At 33.9% G+C, this 18,505-nt stretch overlaps 1 protein-coding gene, 1 long non-coding RNA gene and 2 pseudogenes across 4 annotated transcripts; 2 read left to right on the top strand and 2 right to left on the bottom strand.

Moving 5' to 3' along the window:
* The first annotated feature begins 6,556 nt into the window (after positions 1-6,556).
* LOC107011495 lies at positions 6,557-11,347 on the top strand. 2 transcript variants are annotated; one of them, XM_027914615.1, is made up of 11 exons: positions 6,557-6,799; positions 7,097-7,154; positions 7,538-7,791; positions 8,076-8,386; positions 8,504-8,658; positions 8,747-9,412; positions 9,887-10,327; positions 10,455-10,649; positions 10,825-10,881; positions 10,994-11,056; positions 11,142-11,347. In XM_027914615.1, the coding sequence occupies exons 1-11, from the start codon at positions 6,768-6,770 to the stop codon at positions 11,223-11,225; spliced, it is 2,316 nt and encodes a 771-aa protein (XP_027770416.1). In that variant the 5' UTR covers positions 6,557-6,767; the 3' UTR covers positions 11,226-11,347. The 2 variants fall into 2 exon arrangements, with proteins under 2 accessions (XP_027770416.1, XP_015066507.1); XM_015211021.2 differs by having other exon boundaries at positions 6,558-6,799; positions 7,097-7,163.
* Positions 11,227-12,776, bottom strand: LOC107011496. Of its 2 annotated transcripts, none has more exons than XR_001455900.2 (2): positions 11,956-12,776; positions 11,227-11,856 (listed from the first exon to the last, which is right to left on the bottom strand). It is a non-coding gene; the product is annotated as an uncharacterized LOC107011496 (long non-coding RNA). The 2 variants fall into 2 exon arrangements; XR_003576762.1 differs by having other exon boundaries at positions 11,227-11,863.
* An 802-nt stretch (positions 12,777-13,578) lies between these two features.
* On the top strand, positions 13,579-14,177 carry LOC107009991 (annotated as a pseudogene).
* Positions 14,178-15,244: 1,067 nt separating this feature from the next.
* On the bottom strand, positions 15,245-17,194 carry LOC107011497 (annotated as a pseudogene).
* Positions 17,195-18,505: the final 1,311 nt, after the last annotated feature.

The raw sequence follows: 18,505 nt of genomic DNA on the forward strand, positions 1-18,505 counted from the left end.
AAAAAAAATGAAAGAACGATTTTGGGCCCAAGTTCGATTGTTGTCTGCCTGGGTTAGAATTTGGGCCTTAGCTGCTGATCTTTTGGATTTTCAGCCCAATTTCCGTTCTTATATATTGTTGTATACGCTCACCGTATATTGATAAATAATAATATATATAGACTACGTATTTAACATATAGTACCCTTTTTTTTTTGCCTTTGGTATTTTTAACAGCCTCATTTCATCATATATATTAGCTTCCCTTTCTTTGTACATCAGCCCAATAACCAACTTCTATGAGGTAGACTAAAAAGAGAATAAGTTTAGGTCTCCCTAGCGCAACTTGCGATGCAAAGGGGAAGAAGTCAACTTGTGTTTGTAATTGTATCGCTCTTTCTTTATTATTATTATTTATTTATTTTGAAACTTGGAGTTAATGTCATGACTTAATTTTGAAGCAAACTGATTAGAATTGAGAAAAAAATCATAAAACTCATTACCAATAAGAAACACTATTCATATGTACGACTATATATATTCATTAGTTTTTTGAAATCTACAAAACATACTTTGATACACCATGAAATTACGGATCAATAGAGGAAATAAACATTAAATGTCAAAAGAGTACCACAAATATTTGAAGCAAACTAACTTAAACCCTTGTCATGTTCATCTGACTCTTCAATCTTCATAGGCTCATCCTTCTCTTCCACCTCCTTAGTCAGATATTGAATCACACACGTCTTCATGATTTTGGAAGAATGCAGTATTATGAAAAATGCATTTAAAATATAAATTTAATTGATATGATCTTTAGATTCTTAATATAAATCATCAAGTTATAAAAATTATATGTCCAACATATATAATACTACTATTTTTTTAATATGCATATTTGATTTAATTATATAAAACTTTTACAAGTATTACTATTCTTTCAAAGAATTTTCAATGTAACACACTTGAAAATTTTGATAATTAAAGGGGAAAAAAAAGGAAAATTAGTTGAAACGTAAAAATGCTTACTCATAACCACTTAGAGAGGTGTTACTAAAAAAACAAGATTGTTGTTAGATTTAAATTTTTATCCTCTCATAGAGAGGTGCTTAAATCTATCATATTATTCTATCATATGATAATAGTGGGTTACACATCTATATTAAGTATTTCTTAAAGAGAAAAGACATAAAAATACCATCAAAGTAGTCCCGTATTTGCATAAAGACACCTTAACTTTCAAAGTGTCCTATCACCCCACCGAACTATTTAATATCTTTGTAAATGGATCATTTTTACTCATTCCCTCATCTATGTAGTGGAGCGTGTGCTCACTCCCTATGATATAATTCAACCCGCCACGACCCTATTCTTTGAACAAAAGTCCTCTTCTTTCCTTTTCTTCTCTGTTTGGCATGTACCTTCAAGAAATTTCCATTCTTTTTCTTCATTCGGGTTTTTTTATTCAGTTATATATGAAATTTGGTGACAACAAGATTTTGAATGTGGGATTTCTTTTAGTTGTAACCCTTTTGGTAGCAAAGCTCATATCTGCACTAATTATGCCCATATCTATGTAGCGCTTGCCTCCAGTAATTAAGGCATGGACTGTTGTTGGTGCATTTAGACAGGATTATCCAAAGCTCGGGAGTGTTTACTCTGAATTTATTGAATAAGAACATCACATTCTTCATTGCCCCAAAAGTTTCTGCACATTTTTTCAAAGCTCCAAAAACAGATCCTAGCCAACAATGGTATCTTATTTTCTTGGAGAAGATGATGAAATCGTCAAACAGAGAATAACAATGTTGATTTTGCTGTGGAAAAACCTATGAAATCAAAAATTTAGGGTTACCAACGATTATTTTGGTTTAAATTTGGGGAAGCTAATGTGAGAAAAGATTCATCCTAATGGGTGTGTTGTGCTCTAGAGAATTTTGGTTAGATTGGATTATTGGGTTAGTTTGTAACTTGGTAATATTATATGCAAAAGTTTGATTTGAAAGTTCAATTTCTAGTAGTTGCCTTTGGATGAAATGTTCTTAAGGATGAGCTCACTTGGAGTTGGAGAGATAAACAATAACGGAAATTATATCTCAAGCTTGGTAACATCGGTTATTCGTTCTTCTTTCACCTTATGTTCGAGGACGAACATGATTTTTAGTGGTGGATAATGTAATGACCTGAAAGGTCTTTTTTTTTTAAAAAATTGATTATTCTTTTAACTTGAGTTAATTAATTAATGAGTAATTGTAGATAATTGACTTAATTGATAATTAATGGGCTAAAGTGATAATTTATTTAACACCTTATAATATTTGATCCATATTTATCAAAAATAAGTTACTAGGGTTTGTCACATATAATACATAATTATTTTAATCAGATAAAATAAAGAATTAATTTAGCAAAAAAAGAGGCGAAAACTTATCTAGGCGGATGAACGGGAGGAAAAAGAACGGCCAAGCTTCATGTTTCAGGTAGGTACACTGCCTTTAAACAATGAATTGAGTATGCATAAAGGTGACATTTTGTTATTTTATTATTACTACATGTTAGAGGTAACAATTTAGTTTTCAAATTTAGTTAAGATAGTTATTCCTATTGGTGGGTGTGTCATGTTGGTGGATTAATGTGAAGAAGACTGTTAACGGCTAAGGTGTTTGGTAGGTATAGAATGAAACAGGTTATAATTTGGTTTGTTGATGAATGACGTCAGAATATTGGTCAGAGGGAAGTATGGTTTGGTAGGATATAATATGTTAGTAATCATTCAATAATTATTATCAAATTATAGCATAATAATTAGAAGGATAGGATGGAGAAAAGGATTTTGAGATTAACTTGTGTCTATTAAAATGGTGAAAGTTTTGTTTTTTCCGTAACCGGAAAAGGTATGTTCATAATTTGGGGTTTTAGTGTTTTTCCAATTTAATCTTATAATCATCATATTATGATTCAATTTTTGATATATTAGGATAGATCATTGAATATAGGGAGTAATTTATTATATGAATAATATGTTGAAGTGTTGTTATCGAGGATATGTAATTTGTTAAAGTGTTTTTGTAGAGGATATGTAATTTGTCTAAGTGTTATTGTTGATCTACGTGCTAGGTAAACAGTGAGCTGTTAGGTTGAGCTGATTTGTATGCAGTTGTAGTTCGGTTGGGGGTGGTAGGAGTACCCGTATTTCATCCCCTTAGCTTGTGTTTAGAGGTTTACTTGCTGAGTACCGTGTGGTTTGGTACTCACCCCTTGCTTCTACAATTTTTTGTAGGTTACTAGCCCGGACCTTTATGATACATTCTCTTCTTTTCCGAGGCTTCCTGGAGATTTGTGAGGTAGTTGTTGGTCATCTCAGCATACCTCCTTACTCCTGTTTATGATTTTGTTCTACTCTAGAAACGATATCATATGAGACTTATATTTTCTTTTGATTCAATTGTAATACTTTAGAGGCTTGTACACGTGACAACCAGGTTTTGGGGGTACTTTTAAGTAACTTATAAATTTTCCGCATTTTATTGAAATGATTGAGTTTTAGGCTGACTTGTTTTGGTGGGATAAGACGAGTGCCATCACGTCCAATTTGGGTCGTGACAGAAGAAGTCCTTCCACACTTTCTCTTCTGCTTTGTATCAACTAATAGAGGTCCTTTTCGCTTTCAACAATGACGTCACTCATGAATTTCGATCCAAAACCTTTATCGGAGTCATCAACGAAGGAACTATACATTAATTTTAGAAACAAAAACAACTAGATACATTAAAATAACCGAACTCAGATGTATCAGAAAAAGATGAACATCGAAAAATTGAGAAAAAAAATAATCAAATATCTAGTGAAAACTTATAAAGGGGTTCAGGGTGTTCAGATTAGTATTTCAAGAAGAATTTTAAGGCACCCGAAATGCCCGTTAAAACGCGATTATCCGACAATTAACTATTTGGTTAAAAATAATTTGACTTAACTCAAATTGAACAATTGAATCATTTATAGGTGAGATCATTTTAAAGGGAAAGGTGGAATATATGAATATTATGTAAGTTGAATACTTTGAAAATTATGTTTTAATATCATAGGAAGTGAGTATTTAATTAATTAACTATAAGAAAATTAGTTCAGAATATCAATGAACAGTGAGCATATTCACTAATATTATAATCAAGACACATCATACAAAATTATTATTATCAAGTGAATTTGTAAACTACTAACATAGCGACTTCAATTATACAATTCTTATAATATATCAAGTATTCAACTTGTTAAAAACTCTTTTTTAATATATTAGAACACATTATTCAAATTCGACATTAAATTAAAAAAATATTTAATGTCAAAGTTTCCGCCTTCTTTTCAAATTTTAAGGAATAATACCCTCCACTTTTTTTTTTACATATGCATACATATCGAGAATTTGTCGTCAAAGGAGAGTGGTATTTTGTAATTGTTCTAGAGAAATCGATCAACATATGTCTTCCTTAGGATGGGTAGTAGATCACTATCAATTTCATAGTCTACACCTACAAAATAAAAGTATTTATAAAAAATGATCATTATTTAAATATTTAGTGACATTTATAAATAATAATTACATGTATATGTACCCTTCATCTTTTTTGGCTCATTCTAAGTTATTAATTCTGCCATCTGAAAATTTTGACAATTTTTTTTGTCAAGTTATATACATATAATTGAATTATGAAATACAATACAATCATTTTTGAGATATTAATGGTAGAAAAAAACAATATAAACCAAAATTTATATAGTACAATAAATAAATGCATATAAAAGGGCAATATGCAAATAAACGTCAATAAACGATAAAATAACAATGAATATATTAGATAAAAACTTACCAAATATTTCCATCAACTTGTGGAATCAAATAGAAAGAAAACTATAATATCATCATCATTGTTGATAATTGATTTAATTTAATTTCAACATGTGATACAAAATTCTCTGAAGATAGAAAAAGATTTAAAAACTACCACAATGTAATTAAAATGAACTCAGAGGCCACTATATATAGTTAGATTAAAAGTTGAGTGGTCAAGTAGAAAGTTGGAAAGGACAAAAATAAATAGCAAATTAGATATAATTTATACTTATAATGGTATATGTACTTCTAGTAACGGTTGACAAAATGATACAAAGAGATCTCATTGAATTTGTGAATAAAAATGAGGGGTGCATGGGGATTTACCATAGAAGTCATTTTATTATTTATTCAATCTATATCTTTTTTTCTTTGAGTCATTAAAGTTGTTTACTCTATCCAATTAAATTGAATCTATTGCTCTCCTTATTTAAGATTTAATTATTGTATATAGTGAAAGATGTAAGTCAGTTCCAAAATCTCTTCATCTTCCCTTAATTAAGACTCATAAATCATACTTTAATTATTTTGATTACGAAAAATCATTTCGAAATTAAGATTTTATTAAATACATATGAAAGTTTAAAAAATCTATAAAAAAAAAAAGAAAAGAAAAACATATATAGATGTTGAGTTTTGGAGGTGTGAAATCACCATTTTCATTTCCCAACTATATAGTTATATATAGATTTTTTAAACTAAATTTCGAGTAAAATTAGAATTACACGATTAGTAATTTTTTTTTCTAAAAACAAATAAATAGAATGAAGATGAAGCAAAGAGCCGTTAATTAGATTTTAATGAAATGATAATAATGAGTAAAGTTTTTGGGTATAAATGTTAATGGTGTGCCAAACTTATATTAATTAATTTTTTAGTGTATAAAGAGTAAAAATACACTTACCACTTTTATTATTATTATCATTATTATTATTATTATTATTTAATGTTTAATTCATTAGATATAATAATAACAATATGATATGATTTACTTAATATTTAACTAATGCTATATATATATATATATATATATATATGAATTAATCTAAGAAAATTCAAAAGTTGTTATTATTTTCATTAAACTTATTAAAACATTTTAATTTATAGGAGGGTAAAATTATAATTCAACTTTTGACTTGGATTCTTCCCACTTATAATATTAATATGAAATATGATATGATATGATATATAGAGAGAGAGGGGTTATGTTTTTTATTTAAACTTCTCAAGATTTTGGACAAGTCATATGCGTTACATTGAGTCTACTATAAGATAAGGATCTTTAACTTTGACAATGATAGGTGACCTTATGTTCAACTTTGATTTGCTATTATATTATGATAAGCTTTGATATAGATTGTCATAAGCTCCTATAAAGATAAGAGACCTAAAATATTTTGAACTATCAAATTTATTAATTTTGCTTTCAAATTATTTATAGCTTAAAAATACTGTTTATCTGATTATAGATACTTCTTGATATATCACTGGTTTGCCACATGACATAACAAGAGGTCGCAAACTCTCGTAGAATCATAAACTCTTAATAGAAAATTGTATTGTATTAATTTATCAGATCAAGATTATACTTAAGTTCAGTTCAGTTAGTCAACCAGAAAGAATTTGTTTTCAATAGTGAATATAAGAAGTAAGGACCAATATGATAATGATAGGAGCTGGCAGTGCCTATCCTTTTGGTATGTTGTCTGTCTGATTTGATAAAGGGGATGAATAGTTACTCTGCTTATATCCATCCCCACCCCCATTTCAGCTCTCCAATAATGTCACTCACCAAACAACCCATTTATGTCAAATCTTGAGCATTATTAGCATCAATTTCAACTCTTTTTTTTTCAGCTCAGAGTTTAATTTTACACATGAAAAATTGCTGACCATGTCTCTTCACATCTCCTCCATTGTATCCAGGTATATTTTGGTCCAAGATTCTTCTTTTCTTGTTTAGCACTTGAGGTATATTTAGAAATTGACTCAAATAGATTAATAGTTCCTCCAATTTCTTCTTAGTGGCAGAAAGTTTTCACTTTGCAATCTTGGTTGCTCATTCATTAGCACAATTTTCTTCAACTAGAAACATGGGTTTACTTTGTTATGAGGGGAATAAATCTCCACTCCACTCCACAAAGTAATTGAGATTTATTCCCCTCTTCATCTTTTGTACCTGTTACTTTACTCATCAAAGTCCCTCTTCATATCTGTTACTAGGTATCTGAATTCTTGCAAGCTACATGAGGTCCTGCCCAATACTGCTGTGTTATCTCAGTTTTATAAGGTGGACATCTTTTTTAATTTTTAGTTACTCTCCTCTAATATATGAAAATAAACTACTGTATCTTAATTGAGCTATTTTCATTATTTTATCTCTTTCTCTCTGAATCTGTTGTTAAGTTTTTTTCTGGTTGATGTAAGATCTAGATAATTAGAGGGTTCAATATTCTGTTTATGACCAGGTGAAATATTAGTGAACTGATGGTTTGCAATAATAATGTTAGACTTACATCTAATCATAAATTTTACTGCAGTATTGCAACGTTCGATAATCTCTATTTCGTATTATTGTGAACAGATTCTCTTGTTCTGTTAATAGTGTATCTTTGACAAATCAAATTTGATCACGATCATTAAGAGTTTAGTCGCCTTTTTCAGGCCAGTATGCAGGAGAAATTTCAAAAGAGGAGCACTCTAGTAGTTCCACTTGATGAGCTCGAGGATGATGACATGTTGCCTCTTGTCGATATATTGCTTAATGTCCACCTTTACAATGTTGATGCGGTAGACATACTTTCCACGTCAAAATCGGTTGTGAATCAAGAATCTATCGTGTCTTTAATGCGTGCAGTCAATTCAATACTCCGAAGGGTTGATCTTCAGGATACACTATTAAGAAAGGACATCTTGTGGTATGCCTGAATACTATTGTTTAATAGTGAAGTTTGGATATCATCTTGCCTTTCTCATTTATCCTTCTCTAGCAACTGAAACCAGGAAAAGACTTAGAAAAAGAAACTATTTTTCTCTTAAATACATGACAATTAGAAAGAGGTGATATATAAGATGATGCGCATAAGATGATAGATTGTATCTGCGGTTTGACAATACTAAGAAATGACGAATTGTGAAAAACAGATATCTGTAAGTTCACAATGCTATTACTAACTTCTTTTTTGTATTCTGGCCTCTGCAGGGATCTTTTTCAAGGTGGTTTGAATTGCCAATTGCTAAAGTTGAGGTCCACTGAGATTCAAAAGTTGAATATGGTTGGAAGCTTCATGCAGTTACACACCCTTAATCTGGACTTTTGTTCTTCTCTCACTAGCTTAGAGAAGGATTGCTTTACTTGCATGCCAAAATTGATGTGCCTCTCCATGTGTGGAACTAGAATAGCTGATCTGTGGACAACCCGTGAGGCTTTGTCTCGGCTTCATTCTTTGACAGAACTAAGGTTTCAAAATTGCATATGTTGCAAAGATACTGGGCCATGTCTTGCATCATCCAGTAAGATGACAAATCTTCCTGTTTCTGAAATAACTTAAATCAGGTTATTCACGCAAGGACTTTGACAGCAACCATAAAGTATCTAATCAGAATTGTGACTATAAATTTCGTATGCAGATGGTGCAGACAGTTCAGCTTCTGTTGGAAAATTATTTATAAACCAGGACTCACTTAATGATTCAGCGAATAGAGTATCAAATTATTTCGGAGGAATTCTTTCATCAGACACCTCTTTTGTTGCGATAAGCGGAAGGGTGGATTTTCAACTTGAGGTCTATAACTTTTGCTTTATAGCAGTGGTTGACTTAAGTTCTTTTTTTTTTTATAGCTCAAACATCTGTATTTTTCAATATATATCAGGTTTCTTCTGGTGATTTGCATGTTAAAGAGAGAGATGATTATTCCGAGTATATAAACTTGAAACTGAGAGATACTTCAGTTGTTTCCAAAATGTATCTTACTTGTCATCCTTCACCAATCTGCTATGAGAAGCACTACAGGGAATACATGATTGCATCATTGCCTCATCTACGGGTTCTAGATAACTTTCCTGTAAAAAAGCTAGACAGAGAAATGGCAAATACTGTTTTCTCGCAGTACTATGAGTATCTTCCATACAAACGCCGTCAGAAAGAAAATGTTGCAAGTGTTTTGCATATGCGTGAAACAGGTAGAGGTAATGCGTACCACAATAAATCCTCTCGGATAAAGGAGGCAGTTTCTTGTAGGAAAAGTCCACATTTCTATTCAAGGTCCCTCTGTGCTGCCAAACTTGGTTCATCTGCTTCTCCTTCCCTGCATACGATGTCTAATATCAGCGATAATATCAAAGAAGGAAGCGAGAGCCTTCGACCAAGACAATTTGAGTATCACCCCACTAATCCTAGTCTAATGGCTTTTGGAACTTTGGATGGGGAGGTTGTTGTTATTAACCATGATGCTGGAAATATTTTCAGTTATATTCCACTCTTTGGAGTGACTAATAGCATTTTGGGCCTCTGTTGGCTTAACAAGAATCCATTTAAGGTAAGTTATTTTCTTATCTACTGTGACTAACTTAAAGTTGCTTCATAGATCATATTAAGATGTACTCTTGAGGTCTTGCTCCTAATTTTATGAAGGCAATTTCAGATGGCTGATAAGGCTGGAATTGTTGAATTACATGCTATAAATTGAAGGTTATCTGTCTGTGTTTTGAATTTGATGTGTAGTAAGATACTTAGTTTTGGTTATTTTCCATCCTAAAAGTATAATGATATTCATATTTTAGATATTATAGAGGTACAGATCATAAGTTCGTCGAAAGATCATTTTACTGAGTTGTAGTGTGCATTCTCATAATGAGACATGTCCCAACTCATATTAGAGCCTCCCTGAAATTTTCTCGGGGAGTATAGTGCTACAGATGATTTTCTTTGGATAGTATAGTGCTACGGATTATTTCATCACTCTTTTTCATGGAAACAGCTGATGAATTTTTATTTTGTCTTCATAAATCAGCTCCTTGCTGGTTCTGACAGTGGCTCTTTGAGATTGTATGACATCAATGACACATTGCAAAAGGCAAATGGGGGCTGCAGCAGTTCCAGCCCTGTTGTTTTTGATAAATTTGAACATTTGACTTCACTTCATGTTAATTCAACGGATGATCAGTTTCTTACAAGTGGTTATTCAAAGAAAGTTGCTATATATGATATTTGTAGTGGGAAGCGCTTGCATTTGTTCAGTGATATGCATCAAGAACCTATTAATGTGGCAAAATTTGCACACCACTCTCCAAACCTGCTAGTCACTTCATCATTCGATCGGGATGTCAAATTGTGGGATTTAAGGCAGACACCAAATCAACCCTGTTATACAACCTCAAGCTCAAGGGGAAATGTGATGGTTTGCTTCTCCCCGGATGACCTGTATCTGCTGGTATCAGCTGTAGACAACGAGGTACCTTGATCAATACAACATATTAAGCATCTTATTTGATCATACAAAATTTGCTTTCTATTCGTTAAAGGTCTGATTTGTGGCCTCTGGATTCAAAGTTGAGGTTTATTCTGTCTTTATGGTACAGGTGAAACAACTTTTGTCTGTAGATGGTAGGCTGCAGACAGATTTCGGTATAGCTTCGACTGGGAGCGCTCATAATTATACACGATCATATTACATGAATGGAAGGGACTATGTCATTAGTGGAAGCAGTGATGAATCAATTGTTCGGATTTGTTGTGCTCAAACTGGGAGACGATTGAGGGACTATTATTTGGAGGTAAAAGCCCAAGAACAATATTTTGCAGTTTCTTCTTTTCCCTTTTTCAAATAATCAATTGTATTTCTTGTCTCGATTCCTTGATACATTTTGAAGTGAATAGTGTTGAAATACATGTGGTAAACTAGTTATTGGATGTGGTATCAAGGCTTTTGCTTCGATTCTATTTTTCCAGGACCGCAGATTGGAGAGTCCGATATTGGTGCAGTCATTGAGAAGTGATCCTTTCAGAGTAAGCTCCTTGATATATTCTGAAGTGAATAGTGTTGAAATACATGTGGTAAACTAGTTATTGAATATGCATTCTTCGTTTAAGAAATACTCTTTATTTTGTGTAAAACCAGCATTTTCACATGGCTGTTCTAGCATCCTATGTTCGCCCCAGTTCAAAACGAGACATCATTAAGGTCAATTTTTATGCTCCTCTTTGTTTGGTTCATATGATCATCTTTCCTTTTTAGTTTAAAATTGTTTGCTTGGATGTTTTGCCAGGTCAATTTGCTAGAAACAGGACAATATGGTGATGAAGATTCCAACAGAAAAGACTTCTCCAGTTCTTATGGTCATGGAGGTTGAATTTTCCATCTTGAAAATTTGTATTATATATGCTCGATTTAAACGACTGTACATACACTTTCCTGTTCAAACAAAACAAAAATTATATTAAAGTATGCGTAGCTAGCTACTTCAATGGGTGACTTTTCGTATGATCAGCTGAGTGTTATGATTTATTTACATCTGCCGATTCATTGATCAACTCGATGTATTCAACACTACACAAAAATACCAAAAGAACAACAAAAAAGAGAATTGACTTCATCATCAGAGACATGTAAACACTGCCATTCTGAAATTACCCTATAGGTAGAAGCCTTGTACTGATTTATAGAGCACCTCTAGAAATTTACATAGTCTATTACCGTTTACCACTACTCTAATTTCAAGTGAGTTATCTGCAACTCGGCACCAAGTTAGCCAAACAACATTGGTTCAAAGCCTCGTGGCTAAGGCGAATTGGTTGGGTAGTAATTCACAGTGAATAGAACATTTTCTCTTCTTATGAATTTTCTCAACATTGAGGGGCAGAGTTGTGAAGCCTTGGAGTATGTCACCGACACTGTAACGACATATACCAGCATAGGTTGTGATCACGAGATTGTATTTTTTCCCACTCCACGAGACGGGGTGGTGAGTCCAGTGTAAAATACTGATAGCTTGCACATTGGGTTCAAATTGAGTCCAAAGTAACACTCGTAGGAATCACATCCACGATAAGTAGTATTAGAAATCTGAAGAAATTACATACCTGTCACAATCACATCCAAGTACTTTGTATTTGGCCAAATTCTAGTAATAATCCCTTCCCAATTCTGTTGTTCGCATTCCTTGATAATGAATGACCGCAAATTCATGATTTGGAGATGAAGTCCCTAATTGAAGGGTCAGAAACTCTGAGATATCTTTAGCAAGTTGTTGCCAATTGAGTTGAAAAAAATGAATAGTTCAAAGTAGACCACAAAGCATTTGTGTATACATGCTCGGGAAAGAGTCGACACAGAGAACAGCCTCGTTGGACACATAGTAGTAACCTGTTCACTACTCCAAAGCCAATTAGCTGATTTGAAAGATTATATACATAATATTTTCTTTTAATTTCTAAGTCTAAACTAGTGACGAACTCAAAGATGGGATAAAATGAGAAAATTGGAAAACTCAAGAGCGAGACCTCAGTAAGGCTTAAGGCTCTCCCACCACCTTGAGGCGTTGTGGTTCAAGTCAAGTTCTTAGCAGTATGTCCACTCTTTGGTTCATATATATTTTGTGACCTACTACGGCTACTGTTTCTTGAATTTCTCCTTGTGGTTTTTGTTTTTCAACATTTTGCATCAAATATTTTATCATAATCAGTTCAGATAATAGCTTTCATGCTGGCTCTTACGAATTTTGAAATTTGAACTCAAAAGGAAAAAAATCTCGAAACAAATTCAGAACACTCACCCCGAACATAAATTTTTAATCTTCAAAAGTGGGGCCTCGGGTCCTAAGGGTAAGGCTCGAGCCACCCCCACCCCCACTACAACCACCGGCCTCGAAGCGTTGTGCCCCCAGGCCACCCCCTATACCCAATCTCGACAAACACGCCCGACCCCCCTTCCCTTTCCCGAGGCCACCCCCTATCCCCAACCTCGAGGCACACGCCCCCACCACCACTACAACCACTGGCCTCGAAGAGCTGTGCCCCGAGGCCACCCCCTATACCCGACCTCGAGGAACACCCACCCAACCCCCCAGCCCGACCTCGAGGAACCCTCACAAGAGCGGGGAAAATGGTGAAGCAGCGAATATTGGCAGAGGAACTTTCAGTACTTCCCTGAGTCTTCTTTCCAACACCATTTTCTCGAAAGATTTGACTGACCCTTTTTCTGATTCTGATAAGGAATTGGTGTGGAACATCATGGTTGAGGTTGGTAAACCCAATTTGGTCGACTATTTCCCTTTTCTTCAGAAAATTGATGCACATAGTATAAGGCAACAGATGACTGACTATTAGTGATCACCTTATGCGTGGTTTGGTCGATCACCAACTAAAGAAAAGGGAAATGCAAAACCGTTCAAATATCCATGTCTTAGATGCCCTTCTCAACATTTGCCCCGAAGAAATTGATAGGAATCATATCGAGCAATGGTTGTCATAAATTGATGATCAGTTATCTTGAATGATGCGATCACCTCATCAAAAGGTTTTGATGGTACAACGAACATTATACCAAATATTTAATTGTATTTTGGTAGGTCGCTTAAATGTTTGTGGCAATGATGCCACACCATCTTTGGTCCCCTTTTTTCCCTTGACAAAAAAAATTAGAAATTTCAGCAACATGTTTTCTGGATCTGTTTCATATATGGAATCTAAGCCATAGGATCTTAAATTAGAAAGTTTTGCAAGACTTGTTTGCAAGCAGGGAGCGTTACTACATCAAATACATTGGAGTGGGCAATGGCTGAACTATTCAAGAATCCACATACTTTGGAGAAATCACAAGAAGAACTTGCACAAGTAATTGGCAGAGGCAAACTAATAGATGAAACTGATGTTGGAAAATAACCTTAGTTGAGGTGCATCGTGAAAGAAACCTTTGAAATACACCCACAAGTTCCTTTCCTAATTCCACACAAAGTTGAGGAAGATGTTGAGCTTTATGGCTTCCAAAAGACTCACAAGTTCTTGTGAACGTATGGGCACTCTAGTCTACGGGAAGACCCTTTGGACTGTAGGCCGGAGAGATTTTGGGAGTCAGTAAAAGATGTTAGAGGTCGAGATTTTGAGCTCCTTCCATTTGGTGCTGGTGGAAGAATTTTCCCTGGATTGCCTTTGGCTATCAGGATGATTCCAGGAGTTCATTGATAAATACCTTTAATTGGAAGCTACATGGTGGAATTTCACCTAACGAACTGAACATGGAGGAAAAATTTGGTATTACCTTGGCAAAAACTCAATCTCTGCTAGCTGTACCTATTCTACTGTAGATGTTGGGATAAACTTAAGACTTTAAGTTAGCAACAAGAATATTACTACATCTATAATATGGGGAAGATGTTCCAAATTAACTCAGACAATTTCTAAAACTTCAAACTAAAGAATTTTCTGCTAGTGAACTTGTTTATACAATAAACAAAGAACTCAATTTCCAAATATCACAATCTCGACCAAAAGACGAAATCCCAAAAATCTGCTCATATAAAAACCCTCAAATCACTTAATAATTGTTAACCAGTAACATTAACCATTCTATTTATTTAATGATCCAAGAAGCAAAACCCCAAAAAAGAGATCACAAAACCCACCAATATTTCCCTTGCATACACAAATTTATACAAGAAACCTCATAACCAACATTCAAAAACGTGAATCATTGAACTAGTAATCAAAAAATTACACACAAAAAAAGAAGAAGATAATACCCAGTACACAATTTCTCATCACCCTCTTCTTCAAGAAAATGAAGACGACGAAGAAAGGTGTTGTTGTAATACATACGGCGAAAAAGAAAAAGGTCTATTTGATATGACCGCTTGATTCCATTGAGGCATTGGTTAAGGGTTGGGCCCCACCAAAAATCAGCTGTTTGAATTTAATATGGGCCAATCATATGAAAACACATAGAGTAAGGAAGATCCTGTGCCTTTTTGGGAATTTATTGAAGCCAAAAAGTCGGTTAGATAGTTTTTTGATAATGGATTGCTTATAAAAGTTGAAAAATTATGAGTAGTATTACGTATTGAAAAAAATAATATTAATAATATATTTGATAAAATTTTACTAGTTAGATTCAAAAAAGATGATGTTGTAGACGTTGTAGAAAAAGTTATTTAAAGTTTCGTGAATGTTTGATCTTTATTGTGAAATTTTTAAGAAGATAATTTTTGTTTTTAAGTGAAAACTTATATTTGGTTATGAAAAATTTAAATTCAACTTAAATTTGTAGATGGCAATTCCGATTGAAATAAAAAGAAGAAGAAACATATAGGATTTCAATAGGATCAAATTCGGAAATCAAGTAAAGAGGCCGAAAACGAAATGAATATACAACACATTTCAATAAATATTCAACACATAGAATTGCGATTTCGAACCAATCAAGACAACAGAAGGATATACATGTTACTAAAACACTTCTCATGAGCAAATTGACTAATTAATTAATATCAACGTTGAATATTCAATACTACTCACAAAGATACAAAAAGAAAAAAAAAGGTTTTATTCCACTTATGTGGTCTCGATCATGACTTGAATTAACTTCATCATTAAACTTGTAAACGCTGTCGTTCTGGGGTCCAATGAGGTGCAGCTGGACTAAAGTGCACTGAAATTACCCTGGAGTCTAATAATTCCACTATAGGTGTAAAATTAACACACCTAGGAGCCTTATACTGATTTATAGATGCACCTCTAGAAATTGCATAGTCCATTAACTCTTCAAATGTACCATTTTCCACTACTCTAATTTCAAGTGGTCCAATTGAGTTATCTGCAACTCGGCACTGTCGATAACCGAGTTCAAACATTCTTCCATAGCCAAACAACATTGATTCAAAACCTCCTGGCTCGGCGAATTGGTTGGGTCCTTAATAAGTAATTCACAGTAAATAACATAATGTCCTGGAATGGTTTTGGTGTCGGCATAACTAGTGTACTCGACCACGCTAGTATTGTACAGACGCAAAATGGCAGCAGCGCTGTCAACTGCGTTTTGTAACTCTGCCTCATCAGTTTTGTCCGAATCAATGCTCAATAGCACATTTTTCCTTCTTATGAATTTAAACTGAGGGGCAGAGTTGTGAAACCCTGTGACCTGTAGTATGTCACCGACTCTGTAACGACATAATCCAGCGTAGGTTGTGATCACGAGCTCATACTCTTTTCCCACTTCCACGTTGGCTAGGTCAACGAGACGGTGTGGTGAGTCACAAGGATTGGCTGAGTCGTGAGGGATAAATTCATAGTAGCACATATTGGGCATTATAGTGTAACTTACTTCAGATGGCTTGCAAATTGGGTTTAAATTAAGGCCAAAATAACACTCGGACGATGCGTACATGGTACATGCCTTTGGTAAACCACCACTGTAATAGTCGAGCGTAGGGATGTACTGAGCCATTGCACCTGTTGCAATCAATCCACAATAAGTAGTATTAGAAATCTGAAAAAATTAATAAGGCTGTAACATGTTATCGCGTATATAAGTAATTAAATCTTGCTAACCAAATTAATTTATCATACCAGTCACAATCACATCCAAGTACTTTGTATTTGGCCAAATTCTAGTAATAATCCCTTCCCAGTTCTGTTTTTCGCATTCCTTGATAATGAACTCCGCGAGTTCATGATTTGGTTTGAATATTTTGGAGATGCATTCCCTGATTGAAGGGTTAGAAACTCTGGGATTCAATATTCCTGATGCGATATCTTTAGCAAGTTGCTGCCAATTGAGTTGCAGAAAATGAATAGCTCGAAGTAAACCAGAGGCGAAAACAGCCCCTAACCGGAGGACTTGTTCTCTCATAAGAAGGCCACAAAGCATTTGTGAGTACATGCTCTGGAAAGAGTCGACACAGAGAACAGCCTCGTTAGGGCTAGTATACACATTGTAAGGATCGTATGGCCTCGTCTTGAAGTGATCACTTTTGTAATAACTTGTCAAGACAGGCTACTCACTTGGTGTCTTGGTTTCTGCTTTTATAAATAGAAAGTACAAGCCCTTGCCTTTGTCTAAATCAGGAACATACCTGTTCACAATCCCAAAATTAGAAATGCTCAAAAATAAATACTTGAAAGCATATTTACAACAGCACTTACAGATTCATGACGGGCATGAGAAGGCTGTACAATAGTTGTTTTCGGTCTAACTCATCTTGAGTTGTGGGCATCAGTTTTCTCTCACCAGCAGATGTCCCCGAGCTACGTATAAAACAAATTTAATTCACTACGATAATTCATACCAATCATTGATAAGCTAATTTGAAAGATTAGGTGGTTAAATCTCCACCTGGTGAGGAACTCAGAGACGGGATGAGATGAGAAAATCGGAGAACGATCTCCATTAGCAATACGTTGAATATCAGGTTGAATTTCCTCATATGTAATTATTGGCATTTTGGACTTGAATGTATCCCGGTCCGTAGCACCACCAAGTTTGAATCTTTGAAGATACTCAGTGTTGGCATTTTGGCTTAGTATTTCAGCCAAAACTCTCTCTTGAACTGAATCAACATTTCTAGTGATCTCTTCGATGAATTGAAGGGCTTTAGCATCCTTCTCACATGCTGGCGGCCCAGGACGAAACGATGAAAAACTAGTATGCATGGTAATTATGAGAGAAAATTGAAAATACAAGAAAGATTTTTTTTTTTTTTTGTGTGTGTGTTTTGGAAGCTGGGAATGAGTAGCTTTTTATAATGACATGTTTTTTTAATTTCCACGTCATTGTTGACGTAAGTATGCACACGTTGAAGTTGGACTAAAAAAAATTTGGAAAATTTCTGGTATGGAATATGACTGATCGTATTGCCTATAGACATTGTAGTATTTTGTTTGAATTTTGGTCTTGAGAGTAAGGTGCAAGTGGGACCCAATATACACCACCGTGTCTGCTTCGACCGGGACTTAGTGGGTCCAGCGTGTATGCCAACTCAGCAAAGTCAACAAGTTGACCGGACAAATCATCCATTTTTAAGTGAGTTTGTTGGTCATGGACAAACATATAGAGCCGATTATCCTAACACTTGTAACTATTTAGAGTATATATAAAATGGAAAAAAATGGTTAGCTAATATTTGGTCTAAAAATATTTCTATTATAATTCAATTCGTCTAAAACGTATGATCATTTCCCCATGGTCTTTGAGTGTATGTGTAAGTACTTTGTTCTCTTCTTGGCTATATTATCATAAATTCGGTACAGGTGTGTATTGATCGGTTTTGTTCATTTTTTTATTTTCAATTTTTAAATACACTAAATCAATAATATTTTTTCGACTTGATTTATTTATCGGTTTGATTTTTGCACACCCCTAATATGCGATTATTCCAGGTGATTAAGTTATTAGTACATTTTAGCATAATTGGTACTCTCTCTATTTTGATTCACTTATCAAATTTTAACTTGTCACACCTATTAAGAATATAATGATTACTATAATAAAGTTCTAAAAACTTATTTATTGATAGAGTCCCAAACATTTGTTAATATATTTTCAAAGACATTAATGTTGGGAATAAATCCGTAACAGAAATAATATTTGCGGTAATAAAGGCAACAAATGCGGAACACAACAATACGGTTAATCAACGAG

Source organism: Solanum pennellii, chromosome 2 (genome assembly GCF_001406875.1).
Source record: "Solanum pennellii chromosome 2, SPENNV200".
Lineage (NCBI taxonomy): Eukaryota > Viridiplantae > Streptophyta > Magnoliopsida > Solanales > Solanaceae > Solanum > Solanum pennellii.

Excerpts from the sequence above, each read along its gene's own strand:
- LOC107011495 (XM_015211021.2), top strand. The coding sequence starts at position 6,768 with ATGTCTCTTCACATCTCCTCCATTGTATCCAG. Across the intron at positions 8,387-8,503 it reads GCCATGTCTTGCATCATCCA|ATGGTGCAGACAGTTCAGCT; the intron begins GTAAGATGACAA and ends TTTCGTATGCAG. Across the intron at positions 8,659-8,746 it reads GGGTGGATTTTCAACTTGAG|GTTTCTTCTGGTGATTTGCA; the intron begins GTCTATAACTTT and ends AATATATATCAG.